Source organism: Sylvia atricapilla, chromosome 18 (genome assembly GCF_009819655.1).
Source record: "Sylvia atricapilla isolate bSylAtr1 chromosome 18, bSylAtr1.pri, whole genome shotgun sequence".
In the NCBI taxonomy this organism is placed as follows: domain Eukaryota; kingdom Metazoa; phylum Chordata; class Aves; order Passeriformes; family Sylviidae; genus Sylvia; species Sylvia atricapilla.
The window spans coordinates 4,178,967-4,203,649 of record NC_089157.1 but is presented as its reverse complement, the minus strand read 5'-3'; the positions used below and the strand labels follow the sequence as shown (position 1 = coordinate 4,203,649).

General features: G+C 40.9%; 1 protein-coding gene across 1 annotated transcript in view; it reads left to right on the top strand.

The window, feature by feature from the left end:
• OGFOD3 (2-oxoglutarate and iron dependent oxygenase domain containing 3) overlaps positions 1–19,311 on the top strand; it is a 32,306-nt gene extending 12,995 nt beyond the window's left edge. The window contains exons 7-9 of the mRNA XM_066332102.1: positions 3,201–3,354; positions 9,370–9,493; positions 17,924–19,311. Of these exons, the coding sequence (XP_066188199.1) occupies positions 3,201–3,354; positions 9,370–9,493; positions 17,924–18,060 (415 nt within the window). The 3' untranslated portion in view covers positions 18,061–19,311. The remainder of the gene's footprint in view (positions 1–3,200; positions 3,355–9,369; positions 9,494–17,923) is intronic.
• The last annotated feature ends 5,372 nt before the right edge of the window (positions 19,312–24,683 follow it).

The window sequence follows — 24,683 nt, the reverse complement described above, 5'->3', positions numbered from 1 at the left end:
GGCTGCAGGAGGCCTTTGCTTTGTCAGCTCCCTGAGACAGTGCTGACAAGTGGAATCATCAGGAAGTTGTGTGGGATTGAGCTTTGAGGGTTCCTGTCACCAGGATTGAATCACACTTCGCAGTGGCTCCTAACTGCATTTTTTGTGTTGGTCTGGCAGGGGCTGTGTCTCACAGAAACTCTTCAGTGGCACTTTCAGCTCTCTTTGCTGCTGCTGCATTAAGCTGGCAGCTTTGCAAGATAGTGAACTTCCTTTCTCTCAAATTGTGTGTTCCAGCTACTTCATTGCCTTTAAATTCACTTTAAATTTTCTTCCTCATAACTAACTCCAAACCCTGTCTCCAAAACCTGATTCTGTTTTTACAGAATGTGATGGTCTTGTGCTCCTTTCAGGGAGTTCTGGTCTGCCTTTCTCTGTGTCTGACGTGAATATTTTAATATTTTCCAGTGACTCAGTGCAAATGGACAAGGGACTGCTGCTGACTGGTGTGAGGGGAGCATTAATTTGGTGCTGATGCTGTTGACTGGATGCTGCTCCTGGGCACCTGCAGAGCTCTGTCACTGCATCTGCTCAGAGCCAGGGCACACCTCAGCAGTCTGAATGAGACAAGAGTTGCTGTGCTTATGGAAACAAGTGTTTATCTTCTCCAGCATGAAGAAGTATTTTCTTTGTAGTTTTCTTTGTAGCCATAATCCACCAGAACTCTCCCCACAGTGGGCCAGGAGCAATGAGGAAAGGGAGACTCCTGCCCGAGGCTTTTGCTGCTTCTGGGTCATAGAGGCTGAAGGAACAATGTGGCTCTCCCAGTTTTGGGCTCATTCATTCCTTTCTTGATTGCACGTTCTGAGATGAAATTTGGCTTCTCTTGTCACTTGGTTTACACACGAAGGACAATGTTCTTGTCCTTAAGTGTTTTGCCAGTAGGCTGTGTTTGGAGCAGCAGGGAGGGAATGGAATGAAAACCCTGCAGTTGTGATATTGATAATGTTGAAATGGCCTGGCCAGCAGAAAACAGACTGGACAGAAGAGTTTTTCTAGGCTAAAAAGTGACCTTATTCTACTTCTCAAACCCAGCTATTTGCTGCATTTGGCTTGTTGAGTAGGGCTTTGCATCCTGTTTGGTTTGTAAAACACACATTCTGCCCAAAGCCATCACACGTCAGTCTCCAAGAGGAGTGAAGCTTTAACAGAGCCCTATAAACACCACACAGCAAACATTAATAGAAAGTTTTAAAACGTGGAAGATGAATCAGGCTGAAAGAAGAGGGAGGACTCCTTGCAGAGAACAACTGCTGGAGATTTAGTTATGTCAAGACTGTGGCCTCACTGCTTGGGGGTGGATTTATTTATTTATTCCTGGCTGATGCAGGGGCCAGGGAGTCAGCTGCTCTGGTGTTTGTGGCTGTGAATTCCTCATCTGGCTTGTTCAAAGCTCTCAATTTACAGAATGAATAATTGCATTTGATGCTTTCTGGGAACCTTTCCTGCATCCTACTCTTTGGGAAAAGCAGACAGCAGCATCAGCCTCCCACAGCATGAGAGGAAGGATCCGTAGGTTCTTTCCTGGTCTCAGTTTTGCAGACTCCATCACTGTGTAGCTCTCAACTTGAAATTCAGTTCATGCAGCTGTATATATCCCTGAAAATCCCTCTGACTTCATGTAAGGATTTTTATATTTCACATGTAAAATAGCTTGAATTGGCCCCTAAAAATCAAATCTGTGTGTGCTGTTTCTATTTCTCGTGAGGGGCTAGGTATGAACAGAATGAATATGTAGTGATTTTTAGTACTTGTGGATTTTAAGAGATGACTTTTACAGCCTGTAGACACACACCACAAATTCTGTTTTAATTCTGTCACTTCTTTTTCCTCACCATTTAAATTCTCTAGAGAAATACCTGAGGAAAACTTGCATGAAAGTTTTGCTGAGGATCGGTACTATTGAGAGGAGAAATGTAATGAAAAATACAAACCTACTAATATAATTCCATGCACAGCTTCAGAAATGTGTTTTCTCAGAATATCTTGTTTGTACACTGAATTTGTGTAATTGTGAAAGATATCTTGCATTCATTTAAAAAAAAATCTGGTAATAATACCAATACATGTGTTGACCAAGAAGCCTTAATTTCATGGTGCCAGGGACTTCACCAGTTGGTTTAAAAGTATTTGAAGGTTCTTCAGAACCTTCACATTCACGAAGTTACAACTTTACTTTTACCCTCTTTTCTTTCTCTTTTCTTTCTCTTTTCTTTCTCTTTTCTTTCTCTTTTCTTTCTCTTTTCTTTCTCTTTTCTTTCTCTTTTCTTTCTCTTTTCTTTCTCTTTTCTTTCTCTTTTCTTTCTCTTTTCTTTCTCTTTTCTTTCTCTTTTCTTTCTCTTTTCTTTCTCTTTTCTTTCTCTTTTCTTTCTCTTTTCTTTCTCTTTTCTTTCTCTTTTCTTTCTCTTTTCTTTCTCTTTTCTTTCTCTTTTCTTTCTCTTTTCTTTCTCTTTTCTTTCTCTTTTCTTTCTCTTTTCTTTCTCTTTTCTTTCTCTTTTCTTTCTCTTTTCTTTCTCTTTCTTTCTCTTTTCTTTCTCTTTTCTTTCTCTTTTCTTTCTCTTTTCTTTCTCTTTTCTTTCTCTTTTCTTTCTCTTTTCTTTCTCTTTTCTTTCTCTTTTCTTTCTCTTTTCTTTCTCTTTTCTTTCTCTTTTCTTTCTCTTTTCTTTCTCTTTTCTTTCTCTTTTCTTTCTCTTTTCTTTCTCTTTTCTTTCTCTTTTCTTTCTCTTTTCTTTCTCTTTTCTTTCTCTTTTCTTTCTCTTTTCTTTCTCTTTTCTTTCTCTTTTCTTTCTCTTTTCTTTCTCTTTTCTTTCTCTTTTCTTTCTCTTTTCTTTCTCTTTTCTTTCTCTTTTCTTTCTCTTTTCTTTCTCTTTTCTTTCTCTTTTCTTTCTCTTTTCTTTCTCTTTTCTTTCTCTTTTCTTTCTCTTTTCTTTCTCTTTTCTTTCTCTTTTCTTTCTCTTTTCTTTCTCTTTTCTTTCTCTTTTCTTTCTCTTTTCTTTCTCTTTTCTTTCTCTCTCTTTTCCCCCTTCTCAAGGCTAAATCAGGTTATGGGTGTGTGTTCCGTGGTTTCTCAGCTGGGGAAGAAGCAGTAAGTGAGTGCAGCACACAGGAGCAGCAGGAAGGAGCTGTCCCTGAGCACTGTGTGCTGTGTGTGTTCTCTGCAGGGATGTGAGGCAGAGGATTCAGCAGAGGATTGCTCAGGTGTTTGGGATCAGCCCTTCTGCCATGTACCTGACCAAGCCAACCTTCTTCTCCAGGATGAACAGCACAGGAGCCAAGACAACACATGATGAGTACTGGCACCCACACGTGGACAAGGTGAGGAGGAGGCTGAGATGGGATGCAAACATCTCCTGTTATTACTGTTAGATCACCTTGAAATAATTTCCCAGTAAACAGTCCATCAAACAGGTTTGAAAACAGGTGTTGCTTCAGGGGATGAACCTAATGGGAGATCAGTGAGTTTTAGAAACATAGGCCATTACATCTCATTCAATTTTATTTTGTCTAATTTAGTTCTGCTAGAATTAGTAAACTGAGAATGACTACTCAGGATTCTCTTTTCTCAGAAACATTGATTAAAATGACCTGAATTGCTCTCTCAGCCAGATCTATCAGGAGCTCTTTCACAGTGGTCAGTTGGTCACTTGTTACTCATCTAAGTCTCTTCATGAAGGCTTAGTATTTGTATTTCTGCTGTATGGGAATTTTGTGTTTCAGTGGGGATGTGGTACCTGGTATTCTCTTTCAATAACTTGGTGGTTTTGATCTTTTTAACTGCACAGTTTTATCTCTAGTCTTACAGCTTAATACTTGTCATTTCTCAATGGATTTAAATTATTTGGTATTAAGTTTTATTTCTAAATTTCATTGAATTCAAGTATTCTGTACGGAACAGCAGAATACAAATGATGGAAGAATCAAAGAAAAGAATAAACAGCACAAAATGAACCCCAAACAAGCAAAAAACCCCTCCACTCCACAATATCCACATTTCATGCCTTCAGGATTTATAAGTGGGTCACTCTGGAGTCATGGATTACCCCAGATGGAACCAAATAAAATAATCCCAGTTAAATCCAAGTTATTCCTCAGGGCTCGAGTCTGTAAGTGGGCAGTGTACCTTGAAGTCTATTACCTGAGACATGAAAAAAAAATCAAACTAATATTCCTTGCCTTAAAGTATTTCCTGGAAAAAGCCATTCTGAGGGAAGTGTCTTTTGTTGGTCACAACACTGGTGTGAGTTCCTGTGTCCTTGTTCATGAGCGCAGAAGCAGCTAAAATTTAGAAAATTTGGTGGTAGTGATGACACAGTGATGTTTGGAAGCAGAAAGTCCTGTAGGGTGGAATCTGCCAGGTTTCGGTTTGAAAAGCTGTGATGTAACCAGGGAACAGGAATGGCTCTGGACCAGAGGTGGTAGGGATGGTTTTGAGGTCCTGATGGTTTTCATTTGTGTTGGTAGGAAATGGCTGTAGGGAGCAAATTGTGCTGGTGGGGTTCACAGGAATTCCACCATGTTATTCTCAATTCCAAGAGACCCTTGGGGAGAAGGAAACTGGTGATTCTGGTTGTGTGAAGTGCAGTGAATTTACTGGTTCCTTGTAGTTTTTCTACAGTTTCAGAGAATCAGTTTTGACTGCCGGAAGGGTGGAAAAGCAGTATATCTCAACAGCTGATGCCTATTTTCTCCACTCTTTTATTTCAGCCCCAAAAAAGCCTATTTTAGAATTTCAGACTCTGATTTATTACTATAATGAGATCTGTGTCTGCACGAACCCTGCTTGCCGGTATTCTCTTTATTCTTCTCTGCATGTGTTTTGCATTGGGAAATGAATAAGGTGGTTGGATAACCTCTCAATTAAGTGTTTCCACCTAAATATCTCCTATAGTGCACAAGTTATTTTGTCATTTACATGCAAATAAGTTTACATGAAGAGAATTTGTGGAAGCTGCTTTTCTGCCCTGTCATCTCGAGAGTGCCTGAGCATGATGGACAGCAGGCTGAATGTTTTCCTGTTTTTATCCTTCTCTTTTGTCCATGTTTTATTTATCTTGCAGGCTGTCTGTTCTGGGAGCAGATACATCAATTGATTTGCCTGGGCTTTTTCTAACCCATCTCCAGCTTCAAAAAAAAAACCAACAAAAACAAAGCAAGCATGGAAAATGCTCTCTTAGACTTGGAATGCATAATCTGGACCTTAGTAGTGTCTGTACTGAATAATTGGGTTTTCTGATTTATGACAGTGGTTGGAGTAAGTGATCTTGGAGATCTTTTACAGAACTTTAATAATTCTGAGTCTGTGAATTATCCCAGTTGGGGCAGTTACCAAACACCTTGTTCATAGTCATAAATAGTCTGAGCAGAGACTAAATAGGATGAGGGTGTTCAGCTTTCCTGGTTGCCTTCAGTGCAGTCAGCCTGGCTGATATTTCACTTCCTCCAGCAAACTTTGCCACTTCCAGACTGCAATTGAAAGCAAGGAAAAAAACCAAAACATTTCTGTTGATCTGAGGTAAGAAGTTCTTCCCAAAAAGAGCAGTAGAGTTCTTATGTGGCCTCCAAAGCAAGTGTGAATACTGGGAACTTGAAGAAAGATCAGTGAAACCTGCCAGTTTGTTGGATCCTTTTGTGTTGGATCATTTATGCTTTCCCCTTGGAACAGAACAAGTCACTTTAGGTACTTCTGCATAATTATAACAGTGAAAGTTACTCCTGGAAAACATCCTGATTTTTTTTCCTTACCTCTTTCCAGAAGAAAGGTAAAATGAAGCCTTAGCAAAATAGTTCACTATACTTCCTATTTCACAGTGGCATTGTTAAAAAGATGTGGCTTCTTGCAACCTAGAAAAACCCTTCTTGCCTTTTTCCTGGCATTGCTGAGTCTACTGCAATTACATTTCTCAATCTGAACCTTCCTGAAGACTTTTAACAGCTTAATGGAATAGTACAGATTTATTGTGTCTATCTGAGGCTTTGGTTTTTATCCCCCTAAAATTTATTTGGTTTGTAGTTACATAGGAATGGAAACCCTGAAATCATCCATTGAAATGACTCATTTAGTCATGTTGAATTTATAAGCATCTAAATCAAACGAAGCAAGTGTTTTTTTTAAGATGTGGAGTTTCATCTTGGATGGAATTTGTTTGGAACTGAGGCTTCCAAATGTCAAATAGTTGATTTATAATGGAGATGAATGTCAAATAGTTGATTTATAATGGAGATGCTGTTGCACACTTCACACTGTCAGCACTGCAGTCTTACAGCATTCTCTGGAGGAAGCAGTGTGAGACTTGTAGATTTGTGCAGTCCCCTCCCTGCCTGGGCACAGATCCTGTCATCCTTCACAGAATTGTTAGGCTCTGCCAGAAGATGGTTTTGGGTTTGTTTTCCTTGAGTTTCTTCTAGCAGAGCTAGTCTGCCACTTCAGTGCACATTTTTCCCAAAATTGGTTGGGTTTTTGGTAGCCTAAACATGTTCATGATTAATTTATAGCTATTTTTGTTCCTCCTCCTGGTTCTACATCCTCCCACCCCCTTGTATTTATAGGTAGGAATCATTCATTTTCAGCCTTTATTTCTCTGAGCTGAACAAGCCAAACCTTGAAGTCTGCTCACCTGCAATGTGCTCTGCATCTCCCCAGCCTCTCTGGCTGCTGAGTCTGTCGCTGGGAGCAGCTGCTGTTTCTTCTAGCAGACTTTTCACTCTTCTCTTCTTCCCCTACATTTAATAAAACACATCAAAAGACCCCATTTCTGCCCTGGGACAGCATCATCTCTGTAAAATGAGGAGTTTGATTCTCATTTCTGCTCAAAGCTATCACCTCAACTCACGTACAGCCCCTTGCAATTCAGAGATGTGCTCTTTGCTCTTGTGTTGGCTGCTGAATAGACACTGCCAGTAAGTAAGACACTGGAAATAGTTATCAAGGCTGTTCTGGTGGTTATCTATGCAGAATTAGGTGAAAGCTTACAGGAAAAGAGTAGTTTCGACTCGTTTTCTGCATGCTAGACCAGTGCTGATTGCAAAGTGAATTTTCCTCTGCACTGGAAAGCAGAGGATACTGTCATTACTATTCTCAGGAACTGCAGACCTCTTGCATGGTCCTACAGCTGTTTAGTTGCACAGAAATGTGTCCCTCAAAAAAAAAAAAACCCACTGCAAAATGGGGCTGGCTAATTCTGCCAATTAGTTCTATTTATAATAGTAGCCTTTAAAAGAAGTATTATATAAACATCATTATGAACATCTACCATTAAATATTATCTGTGTTTGACTTTTTGGATAAGGAGTGTTCAGAAAGAGCACACCAACCATGTACCACAGCAGGCTGAATGGAAATATCTGCATTTTTGCTCTTGAGTTGTTTACAAGGAGCTGTAGAAATTTGATTTGCAGCGGTGTGGCTTTTAATGACAGCTTTTCTCACCTAGTTTGATCTTTTTGGTTGAATTATTAATCTGTCTGGTACTGGAAATCATTACCAGGGTACCAAATATATTTGATACACATGAGGGAGCTTCTAGCATTTTAAATAACTGAATATAATTTAATGCCTACATTACACAGTGTTACATTTCTCAGGCCTGGCTGCTTCTGAGAGTGAGCAATGAATAAGGGCAGGAAGAGAAAAGCCATTTCCCCTTGCACACTTCATTCCCCAAATGAATCATCTCTAGAAATCAGGTGTGTTTGGTTAGGATGAAAGGGTTGGTAGTCACCTCTTAGAAGTTTAGAATTGGTAAAGCCACCTTGGAGAGGAGGGAGAGTGCACTGAGGGAGCAAAGATTGCTGCTGCACTGAGGAGTTGATAAAAAACAATTCTGATGCATTAAACTTGCAAGTATGAGTTGAATGAACTTCTCCACTGGTTGGAGACTTCCTTAAATTGACTGGAAGTTTTTATCACCAAGTCAGTGAAGTGGAAAATAGCTTTGCAAAGCTGATTTGCATGAGAATGGCTGGTTTGAAGTGCTGCACTAGCACGTGCTCATTAATTCCCATTTATCGCCTTATATTGCTACCAGGGTTTGGGAAAATCTGGGGAGCAGAGGATCACTGTAGTATTTCTCTCATTTTTTGTCATTCACACCATGTAGGGCAGCATATCACCAGATTTGGCTTTTTTCCTTTAAGCCCTTATGGTCAGAATAATAACATGAGTATGAATGGAAATGTCTTCCTCTTCCATCTGCTGTTATGTTCTCTCTGGTCCTGCCCTTACAGAAAAAATGTGTACAACTGCTCCTGAGCCAAAATCTAACTGGCACTAATGAGTATAACTTGAAACATGACTGAAAATATTTAGAAAACTTCTAAGTTTGGAAGTAGCACTTACCTCTAGCAGTCACCAGGTCAGTCAAAACACTCTGCAAATTCTGTCTATTTATACAATACTACTGTGCTGCACATTTCACTGTTTGACAGTGTAATGCTGAACTCCGGAGCTGTGATACACAAAGAAATTGGAGAACACAGCCATTGATTTCAAGTATTTTTTAAATTGCTGGTGACAGGTAGATACAAAAGGAAATATTTCCTTTAGAATCAGCTAAACTCACTGTTAAATATTTAGAAAGCTTCAGTCTGAGCATTAATATGTAGTGTTTTTTTTCTCCAACTTTAGCATATGTATCAACCAAAAATAATGCTTTAAAAGGAGGGAAAAATCACCTTGTTATACTTAAAAGTGGGATGTTCTGTCTGTAGGCTGAGAAGAAGCAGAGACTTCCAAAGTTCAGTTTGAAGGGTTTTAAACAAAACCTGTATGGAAAAGAGTAGAAGCTCCTCCAACAAATGTGTGTTTACTTGGAAGTTCTGATTTATGGTTGCCATGAGTCTTCTGTGTGATAGCTGGTGAAAGAATAGAACTGAGCTACCCAGAAACCTTAAACCAAGGTTAGATAATGGGTGGAAATCATTAGTCGAGGGTTGTTCTTCTGCCTATTAACCTCCTGGTGAAATTTTATCTCGGAATAGTATAAATCCTGTCTTTTTGAGGCAATGCACTTCTGACACTATGTTGGTTTTTTTGCTTTTGGATGATAGAAATCAATAGGAGCCCTTCTCTAATTATGGAAACTGTAACAATAGAAATAATAAACATGACATGCTAGTCTTGTAGTGTGTGTGTAAACACAAGAGAAAACAGACTAATAAACATAGATAATTCCTAGCAAATTGTGTTCTTGGTTTTCAAAGACCTCTTTATTAAATGCGCGAAAAACCAAAAATTAAGAAGACCCACCAGATCCATCTGCTCAATTAGCTATGCTCTGCAGAGATTAAGATAAATAATTTGATAATTTGGGGTAATTTTGGCTTCCCCCACAGGTGACCTATGGCTCTTTTGACTACACTTCTCTGCTCTACCTCTCTGACTACTCTGAAGACTTCGGGGGTGGACGATTCGTGTTCATGGATGCAGATTCCAACAAGACAGTGGAGCCCCGAGCAGGTACAAGCCCAGGCTGGCTGCAGGGAGCTGGGCAGCTTGTGTGGGTTTATTGGCTGGCAGCTGGTGTGGGACTGTGTTTTGTGTCAGCAAGAATAACCCGGGGGATCAGTTTCTTACCTTCTTTTCTTTGTGTTAGAGCCAGGATTAACGCACAGGAGCTGCAGTTTTGTGTTCAGACTCAGAGTTTATTAATTCTTGTCTGTATCACCATGTCATGAGTCCTAGCTAACAAGGTAGAAAATGGAGGTGTCTCTAACTCTTCCCAAGGACTTTTAATCATAAACTATCCAATAACGAGATGACACCTATATTATTTATACTTCTAACCCAACAATGACCACCCGAGTTCCATAATATGGGCCTTTTTCACCCAGTTAGAAAAAACCACCTGAAACCAAGAAGAAGAAGGTGAAGAAGAAGGACTTAAACAACTCCTTAAATCCTCCATATTGCCCCATATATATTACTATATACTAAACCCTTAAATTGTAAGTTTTTTACCCTATGAGATCACACAATACTATTCAAACTACACACCCACAACCCCAGTGCCATCACTCAATTTTAGAAGCCTGTTCCATGGCTTCAAGTCAAATGTAGTTGCTTGAGGGTCAGTGCCTTTTAGAACAGAAAGCCTAAACTCTCAGTTTCCAGAATTCCAACAGTGGGGTAGTGTAGCATTCTGATTGATGACATCAAAAGTAAAGATTAAGACAGGTTAAAATACAGCCACAGCTTGTAATATTTGGTGTTAAGCCACAATAAGTGACTTCCTTGAAAGCTGTAGGGCTTAGGAGAAGTGCCCAGTCCTGACAGCTTAGCAGGTCACTGTGCAGCAGGAGCAGAGCTAACTGTCACTGCAGCAAATCCAAATTAAAGCAATTTATTTTAAACTGGCCTGAAATTCTTTTGCTGCTCAAGGTGGGGCCTAATACCCTGTAATGGCTGAGGGCTGGGTGTGAAGGTGATTGACTGCCACAGCTCTGCTGACCTGCTGGAGCATGATGAACTGTGATTACTTGGGTATAAATCCATCCCTGCTTCCAGAAAGTCTGGCAGGGAGGAACCTTCTGATGGCTGTCAGTTATAAATAAATAAAAAACCTTTAAGGCTGGTTTGAGATTTCTCTAATATGTGGATAATTTGAAACTAGAATTACTCTGGGGCTGCCTAGAGAGGAGCTCAGCCTCAACTCATTTGTCTGGCAGGTGAGTGCTGAGCTTCCAGCAGTGTTACCTTTCATAATGCAAGATCAACCACACTGCTGCAGGGAAAAATAATAAAGGACAACTTTATATTCCTGCTGTGTTCTGTCTTTTTTTTCCAAGACAGAAAAGATGGAAATTTACTCATTTAAAGAGCCTCAGTAATTGTCTGCTGACAGTTGTTACCCCAAGCAGAACTGACTTCAGAGTATTGCTGCCTTCAAATTGGGATTGGTGTTTCTTGACTTAAGCATCATGGTGACCCACTCACCTGCAGTGATGCTGGTTTAGATAAACTCTGAGATTACCTGCATTCTGGCTTTGCAGAATGCAGACAATCCAGAGTTGTGTGTTTGATTATTTTGTCTTTTATGATTGGAAGTAAACCCTAAACTGAAAGCTTCATCTTTTGCAAAAGGCTGCTGCCAGTATTTTGAAAAGGAAAACATTAAACTATTTTGTTTCCAGATGCAGTTCTAAGATCACCAGATCTTTACAGCTGTAGAAATCCCAGCTGAATTCTAGGTATGTGAGGAGAGCTGTCTCCTCAGTGCAGGGGCTCTCAGCCTGGCTGCACTGTGCAGCGTGTCCCTGACTTAATTTCCAGAAGTCTGTAACTGTGAAATTGCTTCCATTCAGTCCCATCTACTCATTTTCAGGTTTTCTGCTGCAAGATCTTTGCTCTTGATGTCGTTTTGGAGGAAGAAGGAGTAGCTGATTAAATGCAGGATTTTCTTTTTGGCTGTTCCCTTTGCCAGGGGGTTGTATGGGCAGTGTGTGCCACAGGACACCCCTTACTGAAACAAAACAATGCACAACCCCTAAGGAACAGCACAAATGTCCTTCGTGGACACAAGAGAAAATTAATTACACTTCCTAACACATCTCTGTGTTAGCACAGTTGTCAGGAGTCCTGTGATTGTGTCACAAGCACCACTGACATCCTGTGAGCAAAGTGGAAAAGCTTGAGAGGTGAAGCACAATGTGAAGGCCTTTGCACTTATTTTTCCTCTTGCTGATAAAATGTTTTGTGAAGGAATGACCCCAGGCTGTTTTCTGTTGCTGGTACAAGCTGATGTATTTTTCATGTTCATAATGTTCCTCTGCAATGTTTTTTCCTCTCCTTCTGTCTTTTTGGCTTTTGTTTGTTTTGTTTTACTCTGCTTTTGATCTTTTGTGCTTCTCTTGTCACTCCAGCTCAACTTTTAAAACCACATCTTGAGGAGCTTTCATGCTTCTCATTTAGGAGCTCCAGGCTTTTTTAGAGATGACTGTCATAATCACTGGTTCAGTTTTCATGCTTGACAACTAATTTACTTTTCTGTATTGCTGATGCCACTGCAGTTCTAAAACCTGGTACATGTCTCACAATTAGCCTGCATTTTTGGGGACCTGATATGAGCAGGTTTCTTTTCCTAGGAGCAGCAATTTGTTCAAGTGTCAGTGGGGAGCAGAAAGGCATTGTTAGTGATGCAGCAGAACAGAAAAGCAGTAATTGGAAATACAAGAAAAAGCAATTAAACCATTGTGGGATGTTCTGTGTTTGAAAGTGCTGCCTGGGCAAGTCCCACTGCTGCTGCAGATGCATTTGCAGCACTTTGCTGGTGAGGATCAGTGTCAGCCAGGCAACTGGGGACAGGGAGAACTGTTCTGCCAGGAGTGGAGCCCAAATTAAAATGCTTTTCACTTCCCTCAGTGCATATCACTTGCAGATTACCTAAGAAGTCTCTAAGTCCTGGCTCTCACATAGTTGACAGAATGACTCTGTAATTTGCAGGATGATCTTTAACATCCCCTAGTTTGGTTGTTAGCAAACATTAGCTTTAAGAAGGAATTATAATTTATTAACCTTGAGGCTCTTGAGATTATTTTTTTTAATGAGTAAGTCAGCACCAGTTCAAGTGTAGAGACCTTTTGGCTAATTCATAACCAGACGTGGCATGAAGGAACACATCTTTCTTGTGCTCTGACGGGCTCCACAAGTGAATGTGTGTTTTTTGACTTCAGTCAAGACCTCTCTCTGCCACAAGAAACTCACTGTACCACAAGAAACTCACTGTACCATGAGGAAGAAAATTGCCAGTGCCAAGGGAAATATGATTTTGAAAAGAAAACATTTTTTGGTGACAAAGAAACAGATCTAAAGTAGTATCTATTCCTTTCAAATATATATGGAAATTCTGTTCCCAGCATTGCCATATTGGGATTTTTTTTTCCACCCCTTGCACCAGGGTTGGCTCTGTTTGAGAGAATGTAAGAAGCAGAGCAACATTTTGAATAAAGTCCTTCAAAATGAAGCCCTTTCAATATTTTGAAGGCTTTTTTGCTGGTCTGAGACATGCTTTAGTAATCTGCAAGACATACAGGAGGAATAAGAATAAATTGCAAACATCAAGGCTTTCTTTTTTCAGTCACAAAATTGGTATACTCTCTGCTGCTGCTAAACTTCTTAGTGTTTAAAATTTCATATTTTAAAATTTCCTATTTAGAATTTCATCCTTTTGCAGAGTCTTGTATGAATTTGGAGTCTGGCAATATTAGGTCAGATTTCACTTGTTCATGAAGTGTAGATGAAACTGCTGTTGGAGTGAAATCCCAGTGCTGGTTCTGTGGTCTTTATTTGCATGTGAGTTTCTTGGTTTGAAGGTCAGCTTTGCTACACTCACTTTCAGCTTCCAAGGGAATTGGTTTTTCATGCAAGTTATTTATTATACAAAAGCAGAAGGAAAGGTCTCAGTCACTTCAGTGTGTTTCTGGAAGAAACTTATCTGGGGGGCAAAATGAATTCTGTACATTGGAGAGTGAAATGTGACTCTTTCATCTCAAAGGTAGCATATTCTCCCAGCTGTCAGAAATGTGTGTTTCTGGAAGTGTAAAATACTTGATTTGAAGGTATAAAGATATTTGGGAACTTCTCCCCATATAGACAGTCTCATCTGCCTCTGTATTCCATCCACATCCTCCAGATTCAGTGGGACTTGCTTAAAGCACTTCCTTAAATTCTCCCAATTCAACATTCTTTAATAAGTAATTGAATAAGTTAAATAAGTTTTATTGTGTGCTTGCAGAAAACATTATTATCAGTTTATTGGCCTAATGGTGTCATGGGTTTTCTTGGACACTCTACATGGGAATGAATTGGTGATTAATCCTGAGCAGATGATGAGGATGAGAACACAACTGTTGTGCATTTTCCCTGGCAGTGCTTCTGTCTGGCCGCCATTCAGCAGATGAGATGCAGTTTTTCCTCCTTTCCTGAGGAACATTTAGGACTGATAGATGTTAGTCAGACAGTGGAAGCTGTCAGTGCATGAATGAGAGATGCTGAATAGATCTGTGGTGCCAGATAAACTGTTCCACCTTCACTTTCACCAGACAGAGGAGTTGCTTTGTTTCCTTCTGAGCAGCAGCTCAGTTTTCCAGTGTCCCCAGCCAGTTGCCATGGGCAGTGGATGGTGGTGAGGCCCTTTCCATTCCTCCAGCCTTGCTTTGCATCCCTTCCCTGGTGCCCAGGGAGGGCACAGTTACCATTTCCTCACTTGGCTGAGTGCTGGTCGAGACAATCTAACATATAATTTGCTTTTTCTCCTTGAATTTCTCTTGATCCAAGGAGTTTCCAAGGAAATTTGGCAGTGAATTAAACTAGAAGAGCTAAAAGGCTGCTGCCAAGAAAGCAGAAGGGGAAATACCATGTGAAGGATGGGAGCATGAAGGGGCTTAGAGTCCAGTGGCAAAAAACAGGCAGAGCTGCAAATATGAGTGATTGCCAAAGCTGATATTGGTGTGGATGGCCTGTTTCATGTGTAATCAGAATAACTGGGGTTGGAAAGGAACTCTGCACATCATCTACTCCATGCCCTCAGTTCAAAAACCAGGCACAGGAGATACAGGGGTAGCAAAATCACAGCTGAGACATCCCTGGGAAACATCTGAATGCTGCACTCATTTATAACCCTGGTGGGACAGAGTTTGTACCAGTGCTGTGGCCCTGGCAGCCTGGTAGGACTCAGCAGTTGGATGTAGTTTAGGAGTTGGCCTTGATTTTAGGAAGGGAATTGGACCAGGGCTCTTTCAACCTGTTATGCAATGAATGTGTAATATTAGAGATACAATAATCATGTAATATTTTTTTCTTTTGAGAATTGTGGTCTGTTAATTTTATTATGGTCCTCAAAATCACGTCGTATATTCCTTACATTTTGTTATAATTTAAGCTAGTGTGCCCTACTAATTTTCCTCTTGCCAGAGTAAGAAAAAGAGAAGATATATATTTTTTAATAATACTTGTAAATCAGAGCATGTGTTAACTGCAAACCATTATAATGATGCTTACTAATTAATTTTCACAGAAACCTTGTTAGAATAGGTCAATACTACTTCAGTTTCCTTTCAACAAGGGAAAAAGGTGACAGAGAAAGTGGTTTTGTTTAGGTCACAGTTACATGTCAGAGGGGTACATATCACTGAAAATTGTTTCCTTTGTATTCCCTCCAGTCTGTATTGACTCTCAGGACAGAGGTTAGGTAGCAAATTGAAGACAGCTTGTTTATGGAAGTGCAGCTGAAAACTCAACAGGGATAACATTTCCTGAGAGCAAGCCTTTGGGAATAGTGACATTTTCTGTGAGGTAGCTCTGAGTACATCTAAAAAGAATTCACTGCTTAGGGGTGCTTTTGAATTAAACCTGGGAAAGCAAAAGCAGGGAAAAGCAAAGCCTTGGATTTAATACATTTATTCCTCCAGTGGTTTTCTTTGAGTAATTAAATGCAACATAATTGCTGCATAGTGAAATGTCTGTTGCTTTTGCTGCTTGTTAATTACTCCTTAAAATAACAGCTTTGCTTCATCTAAATTGGAGTTACATAAAATTTCTAGCAATGGATCTTGTGACTGGCATTTATATGTCTTCTTAAATAATGATTTCTATGAATGAGTGCAAAAATGGATTCTCAAAAAGTCAGGAGAAGAAGTGGTTACTTCTAATACAATCAAGATCTTGCTTCCTGTAAGAGGTTGTTAGGAGTTCTGTGGCCTTGGTCACTGCCAGTGACCATCACCTGGATAAGGATATTGCCATGTGTCCCTTGAAGGTTTTGTCAGATGGGATGGGAGTTAACATTCTCTTCCCTCTTTTTGAACATTTATACTGATAAAAATAACATACCATGGAAAGAGTGTGCTTTTGCTTCAGAAATTTTGTAAAAGAAGTAAGTTTAAAAAGAAATTCTTCCCAAGTGAGGAAAAAGCATCTTTGAAAACTGACCATAGCCATGTTCAGTTACCCAGAGACCCCAGTTGATACATATGGGAACAGACTGATACCATATATATGAAGACATATTTATTAAAGAAAGAACTTAAAAGACATTCAGTATGGCCAAAACAAATCAGTTTAACTGGCTTAAACACACTGAACCTTGTCTAGCTCTGAATTACTACTACTAGTCAGAGACCAAACTAAACAGCTTGACAGTCAGTTTAAGGCAAAGCTTTGGGTGAGCAGGTGAGGGACCAATAACAATGTACTTTAATAAAGTTGAAATATGGTTTAAAAGGGGGGGGAAAAAGTTATGACACAGGGATTTTGTATGGAATCTTTGAGGAAAGCACTGCTCATTGCAACTCTGGTAGGAGAGGAGCAGGTTGCCTTCGTTCAGCCTTTCATCCAGAAGAGCAGGACACCGAGGTGGGAATGAGCTGTACATGGATCTCTTTACAGGTGTATAACTCCAGGCATTACTGAGCTGCAGCCACAGGCACAGAAGGGGATGAAATTGTTATGAAAGGCTCTGAACTGCATTCTGAGGATTAGATGTGAGCTGCAACTGAACATGAAAGGGACTCAGGGATTAGTGGGTAAACCCAGCCCCATAAAGCCAGTTTAGTTTTGTCCAAATCCCCCATGTGTGCTGCTTAGGAGGATGCAAACAAAGGAACTTGTGGATCTTTGGGATCTATTTTAGAAGAGAAACTCAGTGATGTGCCTGGTGCCCATTTCGGCCGTGGAGGTGGAGTACAGGGTGGAATAGTTCATGGTGTTGTTGTACAGGCTTTAGCAGGCATCAGCTTTTAAACAAACTCTCATTTGAACTGTGGGGGGAAAGCCTGAGTAGGAAAATGACGTGCTGTTGAGGTGAGGGAGTTGTGCAGGTGAGAAATTCTGGCTTCCTCAGGAGAACAGGAGCAGTCCCATGGAGGCAGGTCAGTTTGGAGTTCCCTGCTGGACATCAGCCTTGGACATTCTCAGAACAGTTTAATAACTGGGAGTTATGTTATTAACATAACAGAGGGCTCCATTCTGCTGTCTCATCAAGTGGGGTGGCAGTGATACCTCTGCTCTCAGCATCAAAGTCACTGCATTTCCATTTCACCTGGTGCCACCTGAGACCCAGAGTGTCCCCAGGCAGGGACAAGGTGGTCAAGGCTTGGGCAGGAGCCAGGACAGCAGTGAGCACTTGTATCTGTAAAAGAGCTGACAAGCCAATGCAGGGATGGAGTGCCTCTTTCTAAGGAAAGTGAATTTGTACATGGCTGATACATTTTCACTTCTAAATACTCCCCAGGGTTGTCACACCTTCAGACAGAGTGAAAACTGCTGTGATTTTGAGCAACCAACTGTGCTGGTAGGAGAGAAGCAGGCAGGGATTCTTAAAATTTAGCAGTTGATATCTTAAAATATGACTTTGTATGTGATCCGTGACTTTGTAACCTGCCTGAGCAGTGAGTGACCAGACCAGTCACAGAAAGCAACAGCAAACACTTGGTGCAGTGCTGAGAAGCTGCCACAGCTGCTTGTAAACCTGCTGAGGTTTTGTCACTGAAGGCTTTTTGCCACCTCTGTGCTGCTTCCTCCTCCTTTGATCCAAAACTAGAGCCAGGACTAGAAGGGGAGCAGGGAGGAAATCAGTACACTTTGCTGACGGTCACTGGAGTTGAGCTTTTCTGTTTTTAATTGAGGCAACTAAGAACTGACTTCCATGTTCTTGGCTTCCTCCTGCCTTTTCCAAACTAGCTCTGGTGGGATTACATCTCCAGCTTGGTGGCACCAAGGATGAATGTATGTTTTGAGCAGCAGAAAGCTGTCAGAGTGCAGTGTGAGCTCGTAGCAGTTTGTCTGTGGTCACCTGTGGCCTCTCAGGTCACCGGGCAGCAGCTGAGCTGTGGAGGGAGAGCTGCAGCTGAGGGGCAGACTCCATTGAGGGGTTAAACCCCTTTGTCTTTGCAGGCCGGGTGTCGTTCTTCACCTCTGGCTCAGAGAACCTGCACCGGGTGGAGAAGGTGCAGTGGGGCACTCGCTTTGCCATCACCATCTCCTTCACCTGCGACCCGGAGCACGGCATCGGGGACCCGCTGCTGGCCTGACTGCTGCTCCTGCCACGGGATGGGGGCTCCAGTGGAGGGGACAAGCCCTGCAAGGGGAGAGGAGAAAGGGAGATGCCATCTCTGGTGACCCCATGTGCAATTAGAACTGCCCATCTGTGGGAACACGAGCCTATCACACGCTTTGTTTTCGCGTCTCCTTTTCCGTAAGTTCTGCAAATGGTGGCTTAAGGACCATCTTAAATCTGATGCATTCTGAAAATGATTTGTCTTCATGTGCCAAAGGGACAGGCTACAAAGAAGAGAGAATGGGCTCCATAAAGAAGAGAAATTGGGCTCGTATTTTTTAAATATTTTTTAAAAAAATTTCAGTTTGAAACATACGAACAATGTTTTGGGCCATGCCTCAATCTGACTCCTCAGGCTGCTGTTACCTGTTCAGTTCTTTAGTCTCTTTGGTTGCTGATGTGGTGTCACATTAGGAGCTGAAGAGACTAAAGAATTGAAAGTCTGAGCTAAATTAACTGAGCCAGGTGACTGTTATTCTGTAGAACACAGCTTCTCTTGAGAGAGGTGGATTCTCCTGAGTGTAGAATCAGTGGGGAATACTCCTGGCTTTGGCTACTGGGATTTGAACTTTTTTTAAAATTTCATTACTGCTGATTCAGTATTCAGGAAGTCCCTCAATAGCTATTTTTGGACTTCTCTTTTCCAGAGACTTTTTTCTGTTAATGAGGACCACTGGTGTTCACTGAATATTAAATTGTAGGGACTTGTAAGAGGAGCTGTGTGCATTGTAACAAACACATGCATAATCTTACTAAATACTTCGGGTTTTTTATTGCAGTCAATGATTTCTGTGGGTGAGGAGGTTGATAAATAAATGGTAGAAAAACCTAATTTTTTTTCTCAATCAAATTCTGAAGTAACTCTGTTGATCTTATTGTTATTACCTGGATGTATAATTTCTGTGAAACACTGAAAATTTGTGAATGTGCTTTGATTTTTTTTTTAATTTTGTGCTTATAGTTTGGATTTTATAATGTACCCTTTTATGGAAATACTAAGTACTGGGTGGAATTACACTCCAGATCAATATAAAGAGGAGTGATAAAAGGACACTTGGACTTGAGAGTGCTCTCATTGGGCACACCAGCAAGATTAGTCCTCTGTAATTTCATTTCTTTGTTCTGAAACCTGAGAAAGTCTTCCTCTTCCAACTAACAAGGGAGAATTGTTAAAGTGGCTGGATGCAAGGAAATAATAAAGTCAGTTGGGTTCCATATTGAAAAACTTGTCTTAATGCCTGTTTATTCTAAGGAATTTGCATTACAGCATGCTTTAAGTCCATGTGAAGGCAGACCAGGATCACCAGCAGCTTTACAGGATTGAACTTGATTCCTGCTGTTACCCTGAGATTTCAATATAGGGCGTTCCCCCCCAAATACCTGATAGGAATCTGAATGTGAATGGGCCTGTGTCTGCTGGTTATTCCTGTCATGCCAGCTGTGAGTGGCACTAAAAGGAAGTGGCACTTCTGGAGCTGCCCTCTGTCAAATCCTGCTCAACAAACTCCTTTCACACCGTGGGGGAAATCTCAGCTCATCTCCTCTTGGCTTTTCATCTTTTGAAGATCCTGTGTCTTGGAATAGCTGCTGCCCATGGTGCATCTCCTGCTGGGAACTGATGGACGTTCAGAAATAAAATCAAGCTGGTATTTGTCTTTTGGAGTCTTTAAACCTCAATAATCTGGTCAATATGATCACCAAACCTGTCACCTGGAATTAGTTGGGAAATTGTGCACTCTGCGTGGTAGGAGAGCTCTTCTTTGGGTGGGGGAAAAAAAAAGCCAATTATTTTGTATATTTTAGTGCCACTGAGCTTTTTCTATTTAGAGCTTCAATATCCAGACTGCTAAAAGCAATGCCTAGATCCAGGGAGAATTTAAATGGCAAATGAGGAAGTGAAATGCAATCTAAAAGTTTCTGAAGGGAGCCTCCAGCAGGAAGTAATTGCAGAATGTTCCTGGGGCAGAGTGGAAGCAGAATTCACTGCTTAATATGAAGAAACTGGGTTAAATTTATTTTAGGCCACTTAAATACTCTGAATAACTTTTTATTGAGGGTCCCTCCAGATAATGACATCTAACTCTGAACCTGAAATATATTAATTTCTGTTTTTTTTTGAAGTTCAGCTCCCTGTTGCTACTGGGAACTGCAGGGCTCTGAATCTTAGAACTCTTGAGTACGCCAAGGGCAGGATTTGTTTGAGTAGCTTGAAGCTGATGCCAAGCTGCTGCACAGAAGTGCCATTAACTGAACAGAGGTGGTGACAGAACATGGTTGGAGGTGTCCCAGTTGTGTGAGGACGTTTGGAAAGAGCCCTTGTACTTAAAATACAGAAAGGTCAGTGCTTGTGCAGTGTGAATTGAGGCCGAGTCCTGATGTTAAAATGACAGCTGTGCACCTGAAAGCAGACTGGTTACGAGCATCTGGGAATGCTGGTTTGTGTTTTGAAAGGAAATTTCTTGTGAGGAAAGGGAAAGGCTGCTGGTGTGAGAAGTCCCAGAGTGAAATAGAAAATGCAGCAGGAGAGCAAGCCAGATTTGACTCCCTGCAATGAGATTGAGTGGAGCCTCCTGAGGACTTCTGTGAAGTTCTGCTACTTTTAAAACCATATTTCCATTCAAATGCTTTGTGGAATACCAGGAGCTTTTGAAAACTTGACAGGTTTTGTGGTCAGATTTGATTTCTAGTGTGCACCTACCTTTCACTCCTGTAGCATGCATTAAATTTTAATTTTTTTATCCCCTGTGATTCTAGGAACTCTAGGTGGATTTCTTGGCATTTCTCATGTATAACATCTTCATTGTGTGAGCAGTTGTGGAATCATTATGCCTCTTAATTCCCTGTAAGTCAGCTGAAGATTTGAGAAGGTACATTTATGTTGAATTATGAATCATTTATTACATTATGAATGTGTATCATCCACCTGAAATATTCTGTGCTCCATCTCAATCCATTTCAAGTGCAGTAATGTTTACAAGGTTACCCTATTTATAAAAAGATTTTAATTTGGATTTATAGCAGAAATTCAGCTTCATGTCTTATTTATTTTGAAGGTCAAGAGCTGGGTTCTTTAGGAGGCTGTAGCACCTAATAAAGTGCACATTAAAATAAATGTAGCTGAAAAGCACCTCGATGATGTGCTGCCAAGGAAATCTGGTTTTGTTTCTTCAATTGCATTTATTGGTATTGAATTGCTCCTTGACAGCTTTCCTTTCCCCAGTAAATAAAGATGATATTGTTTTGAATGTAAGAGTTCCTGGTGTTCCTTCTCCATCCAGATAGCCTTACACAGGGTTTGCAGGGGATTTGCTTCTCTGTGAAATGTTTGTGTCTTGTCTAAATTCTAGGGGTAAAATCAGGAAATGTGGAGATCGAATCTCTTTGAGTGGAGAGGAATAAATCCAACCAATCTACCTTCTCCAAGCAAAAAGAAAAAGTGGAAAAAAACAAATCCCAACTGCCGTCTTCCCTTTTTTGAGTCTCTTTTGTGGAAATCCAAGCAAACATTCCAGGAGCAGCAGCAGAGTTATTTCCTTTCTGAACCACAGGTGGCTCTGGCTCCCATGGATTGTCTCAGCCTGGGAGAATCCAGCTAAGGCAGTGTCCTGGAGGGGTGGGAATCCTCTGCTCCCTGTGCTACACCCTGAAGAGCTGGAGCTCTGCCTTGCTTTGGGTCTTGGGAACACTCTGAGGAAGCTGAGAGCTCATTTTACATCACTGGCTGAACCCTTTCAGCTCTCTCTTCCTGATTGTTAATTTATCCCCAAAGTCTCTGTGTGGCCATTTTTTATCTTCTGTGGGCCTTGGACTAAAGTTTTTCAGGGTGGACTGAAAAGGAAATATGGAAAGGAAATAAAGAAGTGTCCAATTTCCCAAGTACACCTCTGAGTGTGTCCATCCTCTGCCCTCAGATCACTCATTTCACCTCTCACTTCTGTCCCAGCACACCTCAACTTTGACCTGTGGCAAGTACTGACCAGGGGACAGAGTTCAGTGCATTATTTATCCATTGGCTTGCTAGCACTGCAGAGGAGTTGGCTTTTTCCTCTGAGCCTTTTAGCCCACGTGGGGTATTAATCTTTATGAAGGATTTCTAATTCAATTTTTGAGATTTTTCATTCCTCAGCATTCATTTTTATTCCCCAAATACTCTTAATTTTCTTCCAGCAGAGGCATTGGCCATGTTTACACCAATTATTTTAGAAATAGTTATTTCCATCTTGCCTGTTTACCTGTAAGGCTGAAATAATGACAAGGTATGGATCAGTTTTGCCTGCTGTTGAGCATTCTTGTCTTTCCTGCTACCTCCTGGACAAGGAGTGGGGAATTTTGAAACAGATACTAAAGAGAGTGAGTCAGACCTTGAGATCACAGCAAGAAATGCTTTGCTTGAGTAGTTCTTACTCTGGAATCAATAAAACAGCCTGGAAGTACCGTTTCCTTTATTTGTGTAACATTTAGATGCATCTAAATAAAAATATTTACTGCTGGGTAATCCTGAGGCTGTCCAAGGAACCCAGACTGGGTGAATCCACGAGCTGCCAGCTCAGACTGAGATTGTTCATAATGAGCTGCACTGAAACCTGCCCCTTTTTGAAGGAAATGTTCTATTTATAGGGAGAAGCTGAGATTTGTGGAGCATTCATGTTCCATGTTTCTGGGAATTCCTTGGAATAGTCCTCCAGTGATCAAAAAAAGTTCATTTTGGACATGGATACTCCTCCTGTTCTTTTATTAACAAACCACAGCAGTCCCTTCACCCCCCCAAAAAAACCACCAGCTATGTTCCTGAGCAACGAGTTTTCTGTTCAGACACCTTCAGGATTTGTCTCTTTCTTGTTCCTCAGTTTATACAGTTATTTTAAGCTGTTTACATAGATGCCTGGACACTTAGCTGCTGACTCCACAGAAAAAAAAAAATAATCTTGCTGTTTTCCTTTGAACGAGCTTTTCCCTGCCAGGGGAAGGTCTCTGGGTGGATTCCTACCTTGGAGGTGACCTCCTCATCATACTCACTTGCCAGGCAGACCATTAAATCTTGTGCGAATAAACAAAGGCAGGTCCTAATGGAGTCATTCTGCATGCCTTGGCTCTGGGTGGTGGTTTCTTCCATTCCCTCTAGCAAGGAATTGTGTTTATTTCTGTTATTCCTGTGTTCTGGGAGTCCTCCCTGCATGATGAGGCTTTAATTGTGGTTCACTGAATCACTTCGTTAAAAAAAAAACAAACAAAAACGGCCACATTTAACCAGGTGATTCAAAACTTGAAAGGCTGCTGTGAAATAAGACAAACTCTGAGCCCTTTTAGTCCCTGCACTTCTCAACACAAAAGAAATAGGAGAAGTGATCTTGCACTTGGATTATTTCTACTTCGCTCCGGGCCGTAAATGCGTGTTTTCTTGGTTTCTTTATTTTAAATGAAAATAAGAATTAGTTTGAGAGTCATTCCACAGGGATGAATATGATCAAAATAAACCTTGACTAGCGGGGAAAAAGCAATACTCCAGAAGTCAGCCAAGCAGAGGGGGAAGTTAAATTTAAGGTGGTGTTAAGCAGAGAGCAGCTCCAGGAGATTTCTCCCAGCCTGATGTGTCCGTGCCACTTTGAACTGACATTTTCTCATTTTCTCCTCCTCCTCACTCTGCTTTATTGCTTCATTAGAAGATCAGACAACTGGAAACTGAGATCTTTCAGGCAGCAAAGCTCTTCCTGTTCTAACCTTTTATAAAATTTTCAATAGGACCTCTTGATAACCATTTATTTCAGCTACTTATCCTGTCCATCCTCTGTTTGAGTTAATAATGAACAGTGAATATGCTAAAATAAGTTAAGTGATGCTGCATCCACCTATTTAAAAATTATGATTTATGCTTTTTTTCTGCATTTATCTTGTGTATCAAATGGGCATTTTTAAGTGATGGTGTCATCCACACATAGCTTTGTGTCTTTTGCACCTTTTCTGGAACTGGGCAGAATTTAGACCTGTAAATAAATAATCCAAGAAGAAATGAAAACTGAATTAATAATATACAGAAGTGTACAGAAAGTTTCCCTTTGGGAAAAAAAAAAAAGGGTTTGAAATATTTGTGGGTTTTGGAACCATAAGAAAAACCAAAAAGGTAAAATAATTGATTTATTAATACTTTAGTGGGGCTGTAGGGAATGTGCACCTGCTCCTCAGCACTCTCCACTGAGGCTGTACGCTGCTTTTACAAGCTTTGCACAGTATCTGGAAATCCAGTCCTCTCCCTGCCCATTTTCCCTTTCCAGGAAAGGGAATCCAGCCCTCTCCCTGCCCATTTTCCCTTTCTAGGTGCACATTTTGATGGGAGATCTCGATCCCTTCAGAAGATCTCCTTTCTCTGCCTCAGCACCAGCACAAAAGGAATTCCCTTTTGGAATTTCTGGGCTGGATTTCTCAGGAAGGCTGTTGCACCTGGAGCTGCCAGCACAGGTGATGGGGACTCACTCAGGTAACATTCAGCAGTGCCTTGAAGCCTTCCCCTCTCAGCTGCTGCCTCTGAGGTTTTTTCCTCTCAACATCTGCAACTTGAGACCTCTTGACTTTTGCTTTCTAAATGCCTTTAGCACCTCCAGA